Below are 10,447 nucleotides of genomic sequence, written 5' to 3' on the forward strand. Positions count from 1 at the left end.
GCACTTCAGCCGAAAACTCGGGGGGAAGATATGGCACCGCGGTCATTTGGAGTAGCGGTAGTGAGCTGGTAAGTTAAGGACCCTGCAGGAGTTCACTGTACAGCAAAGTGCCTTGAAATGTGGCTCCACAGTCAAACACCACACGCAGAGTTTCTTTCCTCGGATGGTGGACACCATGGTGAGGGATGTATCCCACCTTCTCACTGTCACAATTAAGTTCTTACTGGAGCCTTTACTAAAGAGCTCATTCATATACCTCACATATTCCCAGTGAAAGTGACCATCGTGACAAAACCTTTTCTTCAAACCCTGGATCCTCTGTTTAGCCACTGCAAAGTTGTTTGGCAGAAAGACCTCTCCTTTCCTAAAGGGTAATTTCAAACAGTACCTCCCCTCCTGAGCTGATGTTTCCACAATTTCAAGAAACTTGAGGTCCTCTTTGGACATCTGCCTTTCCGCCAACTTTCTTTCGCTAAAGTCCTGGTTGTATTGGTTTGCAAGCATTTCTTCCAGATTCAGTTCACCATAGTGGAGGGAAGCTCCTTGTCCACATTGCTGCTTCCATTCAAAGGGCCATTAACTACCCATCCCAGCACAGTTTTCACGGCATACGGGCCATTCCCGTAGCTATTTATGACCTCCCAAGGTTCCAATAACTTGGATGCTTCGGTCCCAATCAACAGGTCAACATTTGCCTCTGTGTTTGGAATGTGCACCTTGGACAGGTACAGCCACTTAGCCAGGTCCTCGGGTGTCACCATGTCGTCGGGAGTGACTGGCATTTTCTCCTGTGTGATGACCTCTGGAAGAAGATAAAAATCATTGCTGTCCAGACCAGATACTTCCACACCAGTCAGTGAGTGGGCTGGACTCACTTTGGTTTGCCCCATCATGCTCAGCAGGAAGCTAGTTTGTTTTCCTGTAACATTCAGCCTCTGCATTAGATGTTCTGAGCAAAATGTCCCTGAACTGCCAGGATCCAAGAAAGCGTAAGTTTTTATGATGTGATTTCTCCTTGCAGCTTTGACCTTTACAGGAAGGATGGATGGCAGGCAGCGGTCCTTACCAGCCCCTGTATGTCCACATGTTGTTAATGAAGCAGGCTGCTTATCAGATGGTTCTCCTCCCTGTTCCAGAGCGGTTGTTTTCCTTTTGATGTGAAGCACAGTGGGATGAGGCTGACAACAAACTTGACATGTCAGGTGCCGATCACAATCCCGGCACATGTGACCAATACATAAGCAACCACAACAAACTCCCTTTTCCTTTAAAAAGAGAATTTCTTCCTTGTGGTTCTTTCCCTTAAACTGCTTGCACTCCTCCAATGTGAGAGAGCAGCAAAGGCACGCAGCTTTCTCAGTCTTCCTTGGATCTGATGTTGGTTCTTTAACTTCCACAGGCAAATCAACAGATGTTAATGTGTTGGCAACAACACTTCCTTTCACCTTGTTTCTGGGTTGCAACTTAAATTTGGTGAGAGTCGTAACCCCAATAGAATTGGACACTGGGTCGTGTATGTCACCAGACAGAGGGTTAGAAAGAATGCTGACACGACGCTCGATGAATGCTCTGTGGCCAGTAGTTTCCATTATGTCGTGAACTTTGGTCTTCCATTGTACCCTCATTTTGTATGGCAGTTTTGACATTATGGCTCTCCTGTTAACAGGCAAGCTCCTGCATGTACTCAAGTTCCTCAATTACATTACAGCAGTCATGCAAGAATAAGGAATAGGCCTTGAGCGCTTTCATATCTTCAGATTTTATTATTTTCAAGGCCAAAGCCTTTTCCATGTACGCAGTTTTGTACTGATTACCAATATGTTCCTGTAGAAGTTCCTTTGCCACCGCATAGCCATGCTCAGGAGCCATATGCTGGCAGATATGCACCAGTTTTTGAGGTTGCAAAAAGTACAAACAGTCTGCTTTTCCTGCCTTTTCCTCCACACCTTGCTCAAAGGTTTTAATGAAGGCTCTGTACTGGGGAGGATCTCCATGCATGACGGTAAGAAGGTCTCCAGGTTTTGGTTGAACTGTTTATGTTCATTTTCACCTCCATCAACAATCAAACACTTAGCATATAACCTGACAGCGGTCAGAAACCCTTTGCCCCTCCGCAGTCAAACACCTGATGTCAACAGGAACTCTTCTACCTTTATACCTGAGTCAATAGTCTGGTATCCCAGTGTGACCCAGTGCTCAAATCGTAAGTAACATGTCAACCTTTTGCACATATGTGGCTCCTACACACTCATTCTGAAACCTGCAACATGTATCAGAAAAGTTTGGACAGGGGCATGTTTAGCACTTTGTGACATCACCTTTCCTTTTAACAACACCCAGTAAGCATTTGGGGACTGAGGACATTCATAGTTTTTAAAGTGAAATTCTTTCCCGTTCTTGCTTGATAAACTTCTGTTGCAGTCAACAGTCCAGGCTCTCTGTTGTCATATTTTTTCCCTCATAACGTGCCACACATTTCAGTGGGAGACATATCTGGACTGCAGGCAGGCTGATCACTCTTTCACTATGTCACACTGTTGAAACACGTGCAGAATGTGGCTACGCATTGTCTTGCAAGGACATAGTGATAAAGACATTTTTTGGATAGCAGCATATGTTGCTCCAAAACGGTATACCTTTCAGCATTCATGTGGCCCTCACAGATGCATTACCCATGATGCTGTGGGCACTAACACACCCTGATAGCATCACTGATGCTGGCTTTGAATCTTTGTGCTGGTTAGAATCTGGATGTTCTTTTCCACTTTCACCTGAAAGACATGACGTCCATGATTTCCAAAGACAATTTGAAATGTGGACTCGTCAGACCACAGCACACTTTACCACTGATTCCATCTCAGATGAGCTTGGGCCCTGATAATTCAGCAGTCTTTCCCTGTACTGTATTCAATTGAATACATGTCAAAAAGGATTTGCAAATTATTGCGTTCTGTTTTAATTTACTCTTTACATAACGTCCCAACTTTATTGGAACTGTTTGTACTTTGTTTTGTAAATGATGTGTTAAAAATTAATTCAATCCAAAACACTGTCCCCAGTGGGTAATTTGCAGAGGCATGTAGAGTATGTAGCATGATAAAGGAAATTTTAAAAATACATAAAAATACAAAGAAAGCCGTACACCTTATTAACCACACATGTAAACAACCCAACGCAAATATTTTAACTTTTTTTTTTTTTTGCAAAAACATACACATGGTGGCCTTTAGTGGCATTTTAAATAGGTGAAACCTCAGTAGCCTCAGTGGATTATTTATAGGTAGATCAGTCCTGTGAACAAAGTAAACATGTACAAAACATCAACCCTTAGCTGAAGTATTTTTCTTATTTTGCAAAATGAATTAATATTACATACATTGAAAAGCACTGTACTTTTTGTGTCCATATGCTGCAGTGCCATCATAATCAGAGTATGCATAATATGATGTGAATTACAGTACAGAAGAGACTTGATGATCACTAAAATTAGGTGGAGAAAAAAAGTGGATATACTGTATCTATCGGTTATTGGCCGAATGAGTTGTGATATATTGGCATATCAGATATTGGCAAAGACTCCAATATCATGCATCCCTGCTGTATGTCCCAAATGAAACATATAACCACATATATGCACTAAAGTTTATTGTAACCTGTATAGGCTCAAATTAAGGTAAAAAGATGTAAAGCCTGTGAAAAATGTCCAGAAAAAATGTTTTGACTCATTGTAAGCTAGTCCTAAAACTCATTCAAGAAGGGACCTGTTGAGAAATATCAGCTGTGATGTACATACAAGTGCATTTTTAAAAGTACATTTAAATTGCAAATTTTGGCCATGATTGGAGCTGTAAAAGCAGGCCTGAAACTCATCAGTCATTTTTCCCTATACATTTACAATCTTAATATACCATGCAAATAGCTTTACAATGATATGATACCATAATACTGATACTGTGCTGTAATAAAAAAGTATAGTATGTTAAGGCTAGAGGATGTTTGAAGTGGAGGAGGAAGACGAGGAAGGTCAGGGTTGCTCTGAGTAAGGTGGTGGGTCTGTGTAAGATGGTGGGGGATCTAGATACGTTGGTGGTTCAAGCTGGAAAAGAGAACAGGAGACATTTAATTACAGAGATGATGCAATTAGATTGCTGATGAGGAAATATTTGACATCTGGTAAAATAACCAACTACGCTGTGAAATTACATCCTCATCATAAATATAAACATACCCTGTATGGAGGAGGTGGACTGACATCTCCTGAGCAGTACATGGGAGGGTCGCTGTAACGAGGTTGAAAATAGGCTTCATATTCTGCCATTACTTCCTCATCTTCCTCTTCCTCTCTCTCCTCTTCTTGTATGGGGATGACGTATACAGATGGACTGTAAGCCGGCCTTGGTGGGGGCGAGAGTTCTGCTTCACTGTGCTTCTTTGCGAAATGGCAACAAAAAACCCACAGGACGATAACCACACATAAGATGGGAATCCTGAAATAAAGGACATGTTAACTATATGTACAACATGCATATAGTGAGATGTGCAGTCAGTCAGATTAATTTAAGGGAATACTTACTCAAGTGCAATATAATGAATGACCATGGCAGTTTTTTTCCCCCGGGTTTTACACCTGAGGAAAATGAAAAAATCACATTTTGAGCTGTTTTTAAACCTGAAGTTTAGAGGTCTGTTTCACAGTTTCAGTGTTTTGCAATACAGGACAGTTCAAAGGTAGCTTTTAATCTCTTTGTATCCTTAAATTGCGCAAACATAAAACAGAATGTCTTTAAGAAAGATATAATTACTGTGAAAGCAGCTCAATCCTGTTATTTGCATCCAACATGGTAGATTTTGATCTTGCTCGCACACTTTGTACACATAACACCTCAGTTCAAAGTTAAAACTGCACTGAATCTGTAGCTTTTATGTCGTGCCGCTACATCAAAAATTATAGACTTGAATTCGGACTGATTAAAGTAAAAGTAGGCAGCAATTAGAGGCAGTGGAGAAACATTCCTTTTCCATTTTTGATTATTACATAATATTGAGTCTCGTGTGATGAGACTGTTCCTCCAGTTTCAGGCCATAATTACCAGAGTCAAATATAAAACAATAAAATTATTAGTTATTTTTTAGTTTAGATATGTTATTTTTGCCTAATTTGATATTTTCTATGTTGAAAATAAAACTTACCGTCATGTACAAGCCATGTAGTGCAGGTTAAGTAGAGTGTTGACTTTCAACAGACATTTTACAGCCTCACTGACCTGTTTAAAGTAGCAGAACTTACAAAGACCACAGCCAGTGACGTAAACTTATCATTACTTGTGCTAAAGGTCACTGGCTGCTAGGGTGACTCTTACTGATTAAGATACATTGTGATAAAAGACGTAATAAGGAAGGGAAATGACATTACAGGATAACACAAGATTTCCTGTTTCAGCTTGTTTCTTAGGAATGCAGCCACAGAACTGTTGAAACATGTCGGAGGTATCTGTACTGCTGCAAAATGTTTCACTTTGAAGGAGGATTTTCTGTCTCAGGAGAAGAATATCATTTGAGGCTCACACTGTGCCATTCAACACACATGAAACAGCTCAAGGTTAAAGCACTGCACACACTTTTTCAAGCTTTTATTTATGCATAACGCTGATCTCACAAGAAAGCCTGAAAATATTTCCCATGCTGCACAATTTAGATATCTAATGACAAAACCCTGTATGCCTGCAAGAAGCTAAACCACTGAAACCTGTGCAAATTGACCTGATTTCTTTCGAAAACATGCAAAGAGGGCAACAAGCAGGTTACCAAGTAATGACCCATAAATAGCAAGAAAAAATTCGCAGTAATATTAATAATAGTTTTCTGGACATTTCCCTCTAACTCTTTTAAAGATAATTCTCTAAATTAATTTCTTAAAATTTGCAGAACTTTTTTAGCCCTTTTTTTTAAACCATGTTTATAAAAAAATGAAACCAATTTGCTTAGGGTGCAAAAGTTTTAGCACTGAAATAAATGAAAGGCGTCTAAACGCAGCACAAGACAATTTATGTCGATCCAGGTATCAAAGGGTGAATGTAATAAGAATAAATTCATCCGGTAACATTATATTCGTTAGAAAGGAGGAAGTGGAGGAGGTGGTGGCACAATACCAGAGGTGCCACTGTGGGCTGGTGGTGGAGGTGGAGGAGGAGGTGCAGCTCCTGATACTGGAGGAGGTGGAGGAGGAGGAGGCAGTGTAGCTCCTGATACTAGAGGAGGTGGAGGAGGGGGTACAGTTCCTGATACTGGAGGAGGTGGGGGAGGAGGAGGGGTACAGCTCCTGATACTGGAGGAGGTGGGGGAGGAGGAGGGGGTACAGCTCCTGATACTGCAGGAGGTGGGGGAGGAAGAGGGGCACCTCCTGCTGCAGGAGGAGGTGGCGGAGGGTAGGCACCATTTGACGGAGAGATTGGTGGAGGAGGGGGAGGTGGGGGAAGACATGTGGGTGAGGTCGAGGAGGGTGGAGGAGGGGGGAGGCTGGTGTCCATGGAGGAAGAGGGAGGTGGTGGCGGTGGAGGAGGTGCAGGCACGTTGGGGTCCAAATCGGCAGGAGGGGGAGGGGCAGGCAGGTTGTCGGTAGTGGTGTTGCTTTGCAAAGTGGGGACTGATGGTGGAGGCACAGCGATGCCCAAACTGGATCTGCACACAGAAAAAACATCTTCAGATAATATGATCAGTGACTTCCTGAGAGTGATGCAGCTGTAGTTTCTTAAAGGAATAGTTCAGTATTTTCACCCTGTTTACACCTGGCATCAACATGCATCTCAGGTGATCTGATCACAAGTGGATAAAGTTAAATACAGTATATAAGTATAAATGGCTACCAGGATGCATTTCTCACTCACTCTGGGACACATTTGACCACATATCTTTTGCAGTAGAAATGCTTATGCGGCCGTCTCTAACAAGCACCAAATCACTAGTGCAGGATGTGGTGGTTGTTTTGGTGATTGTGCACTAATGCTCTGTAACTTAGAGATTTTATGTTGACCTTGATAAAGTGTTGAGTCACCATCCCTCATTTTGTCCCATGGAAGGAGAAGCATGCTACAGAGCAGCAAAAGTGTGCACGTAATAACTGTGGATGTATTAAGAAAATCTCCATACAACAGTTTTTATATGGATTCAATAAACAAGCTCGCCATGTGTTCCCTTGTTTCCCGTCATAATGCTATCATGCTAAGTTAACCACCTGCTGACTAACATTTAACAGACAGACATGTTAAAGATTGGCATTGATCCTCTAATGTAACTTGTCAGAAAAGCAAATGAGCATGCTTCCTAAAACAGTTTCTTTAGTTCACAATACGTAAATCTTTCAGCCCTTTCAGATTATAAATTGTACAGGCTCATGTTATAATAATCAGTATTTCAAGTGTGGCATGTTTAATAAAAATAACAGTGTTGCTATTAAAAGGGCAATTTGGGATTTCATCTACATACACAGAGAAGTCTGTAGTGCTCTTTATGCTGTCTGCGGTGTCTGCTCTCTTTCTGGGCTGCTGCTCAGTGACCTGTGAGGAAAAGATGGGTGAAGGTGAAAAAAGCATCTCAGCAACACCACAGTCACCCCAGACATCACACTTCATGTGATGCATTGTGCTAAAAATCCTAAATTGAATGGGGAAACAGTGACAGGTGTGGGGACTCAAACTCTGTTGTAAGTTTAGCCTTTCAATTCGGCATCTGATTTACCTCAAAACAGTGTCCAAAAGAGTCCAAGATGGAGTATGATATCGGCACTCTTGAGTAGCTTTTCTCTGGCTCCTTTCCTGAAGTCGGTGGGGTCATAAGCCTGGAACGGCTCTTGTTTTTGGGAGTAGTAAAAGCACCAATCTCTCTCCTGGCCACTGACTCAAAGTGGATAGCTGCACCCTGGACAAGAGCACAGTGTGAACACATTTTCACACCACTTGTTCCCTTAGGAGGGTTGCTCTTATGAAGATATGGCAACGATAAAACCAATGCACCCCACGACTCTTACAAGGACAAGTGGTTACGGACAATAAATAAATGAATGAAAACCAATGTAATATAGCAACCAAACTGAACACAGATTAGAAGTAAAACATGTGTTGTGCAATTGAAATAGATGCAGCAGCTTGCACACTTCTTGGTTCCCAAATATCTAATCAAAAGTAAGACTTCAGATATCTTTATTTTAGTTTGAATGTGGTGAATTTGTGCAGGAGCTCCTTAAGGTAACAGATTTCATGCAAAAAGCAAGTGGAGTTGTTATTATGTTGTTCTACAGTAGCCCAGTATGGACACATAAAACACTTTTTCCCTTTGGAAAGTTCTCCTGCACGCCTTGGCACACGGGAGAAATTTTGGTTCTTCAACCTCACTGCTACTAAATCGTTCACTCTAGACCTTTAATGAAGTTTGTACGGTGAATACAGATATTTAAGGTTAAAATTAAAAACAAATAATTTGTACAACCAGTGACGGCATAAAAATAATAACCTTAGAATGAACTGTGGTTGCAAACAGCAATGATTTTGGTTGAATCAAAAAACTTTAGGAAACTGAATTCCTCGCTTTATTCATTATTCTGTTACTTAATCAAACAAAAAGCAAATTGGCAATCTTCTATGGACTGCACCTTTATAGATATTTATTGTCAGCTATGCAGAGGTCACATCGCTTTCTTGGGCAACAGAGTTCAGGTGCAGTTGGGGATCTTCACATACAAGCGACGCAGGCAGCATTGGGGGCGATCACACCAAGACACATTGCGCTAGGCGTGACCGCTCCAAAAATGGCTTGGAAGCCCAAAAAAACAACAGAAAAACGTGTTGCGCAGCAGCAAGAGTAGAATGCCCAACAGGTACGCTGTACCATAGGGAAACAATGGTTTTGCTGATGACATTCTTCTAGTGAAGCGTCTCGGTGTGCCCGCTTATAGTATAAGTAAAAATAAAAAGATAAAAGCCATCCAGGCCGTGGTACAAAAATTACAGGGAAATAGAAAATTAAATTTGAAAACTTACCGTTCCACGTACTGTATTAATTTGTTTGTTTTTTATTATAGTTTGTTAGCTAAGTTGTGTTTATTTTTAGGTAACTCTGATTTTTGTTTATAGTAAAAATGATACACAATAATAATAATAATAATAATAATAATAATAATAATAATAATAATTACAATAATAATAATTTAAAAAAACCCAAAACAATATCATCTTCATCAAAAAATATGGGGTGGGGTGGAGGGTGGAGGGTGGGGGCCCAAGAGGAAGCCTGCCCAGGGTGCTGAATGTGCTGGCTGCAGCACTGCTCAGGTGTACAGTATTTTAAGGTGAAAGGTGTTCCTCACCAGTGACAGCAGGTTGACTGAGGACTCCATATCCTTGATCTGCATGGCCTGGGCGTCAAACAGCCTCAGCAGGGTTCTGGCCAGACTGTTGATCTGATAGGTCACACTGGCCAGCGCCTGGGCAACCAAACCCTTGGCCTCTTCAATGGCCTTTTCAGTATCCTCTGCCTGCAGGATTTTTTTTTAACCAAGAGAAATTACACGTGTAAACGTCTTGAACCGATTTTTATTTCTCGAAAGATTTAAAACTATTTCAAAGTTTTGCTTTCACGGAGACGTTGTTGTGACTATTCTCTCAGCATTACTCACCTGAAGATAATTGTTCTCGCAGTAATCTGCGACGCGGAGGAGGTTGCTTTGGTTATCAGCAAGGTCCTTCCTGGCATTTGGCGCTTCTTTAAATATCTGAGTGATAACTTCAGAAAAGTTCTTTTGCTCCGTCATTTCTCCCATTGGCGCTGTTAACAAAACTTTTCAGAAAAGTCTGACTGGCGGTACTTGAGGAGGATAAAGTTTTTGGCAAGAGGCAGTCGAGAAGGGGAGGTGTCGGCTGGAGGTGAACACGGAATTACCGCAGGGTAAAGATTTTCAGAGCAGCTGATCACAGGGCAGGGCTCATTGCACAAGGTAGACATCCACTGAAACTGGTAAACAAAAACACCCATCTCTGTAGGAGGCATGGTTAACATTATATATTGTTATAATATTGCTATATATATTAAAACATAAATATATAATATGATACTATTGTGTATATCATAGCTGAGATACTTGTGTTATTTAAAACATCCACTAGAGGTCAGTGCAGGCTAGAAAAAAATGTATCTGTCAAAGTTTGTTGATGGGCTTATGTCTGTTTTACATGCAGCATAAATATGAGGATCATGATGATGATTATCTTATTACTTATTATGACAAATGATGCCACAAACAGTATAATCACTATAGTTAGACTCTCATGCAAAGATTTCATCATTAGATTAATGACTCTGCAGCAGCTTCACAGGATGATGTTTCACTTCATCATGATTTACAAAATGCTTATCCAAAGTCACAAGGCACTCTATTATTCAGAGTATCCTGCATACA

General features: G+C 41.1%; 2 protein-coding genes across 2 annotated transcripts; both read right to left on the reverse strand.

Annotated features, from left to right (window-relative positions):
* Positions 1–3,322: 3,322 nt before the first annotated feature.
* On the reverse strand, positions 3,323–5,379 carry LOC121959326 (uncharacterized). The gene is made up of 4 exons (XM_042508588.2): positions 5,191–5,379; positions 4,574–4,627; positions 4,229–4,487; positions 3,323–4,096 (listed from the first exon to the last, which is right to left on the reverse strand). Exons 2-4 carry the CDS (start codon positions 4,597–4,599, stop codon positions 4,025–4,027), a joined length of 357 nt encoding a protein of 118 aa, XP_042364522.1. The 5' UTR covers positions 4,600–4,627; positions 5,191–5,379; the 3' UTR covers positions 3,323–4,024.
* A 236-nt stretch (positions 5,380–5,615) lies between these two features.
* abi3b (ABI family, member 3b) lies at positions 5,616–9,951 on the reverse strand. Its single transcript, XM_042508268.2, has 5 exons — positions 9,668–9,951; positions 9,359–9,526; positions 7,735–7,914; positions 7,483–7,553; positions 5,616–6,678 (listed from the first exon to the last, which is right to left on the reverse strand). The coding sequence occupies exons 1-5, from the start codon at positions 9,809–9,811 to the stop codon at positions 6,249–6,251; spliced, it is 993 nt and encodes a 330-aa protein (XP_042364202.2). The 5' UTR covers positions 9,812–9,951; the 3' UTR covers positions 5,616–6,248.
* Between the last annotated feature and the right edge of the window lie 496 nt (positions 9,952–10,447).

The sequence above is a fragment of the Plectropomus leopardus genome, chromosome 19 (assembly GCF_026936395.1).
Source record: "Plectropomus leopardus strain MGB_pleo_1.0 chromosome 19, ASM2693639v1, whole genome shotgun sequence".
In the NCBI taxonomy this organism is placed as follows: domain Eukaryota; kingdom Metazoa; phylum Chordata; class Actinopteri; order Perciformes; family Serranidae; genus Plectropomus; species Plectropomus leopardus.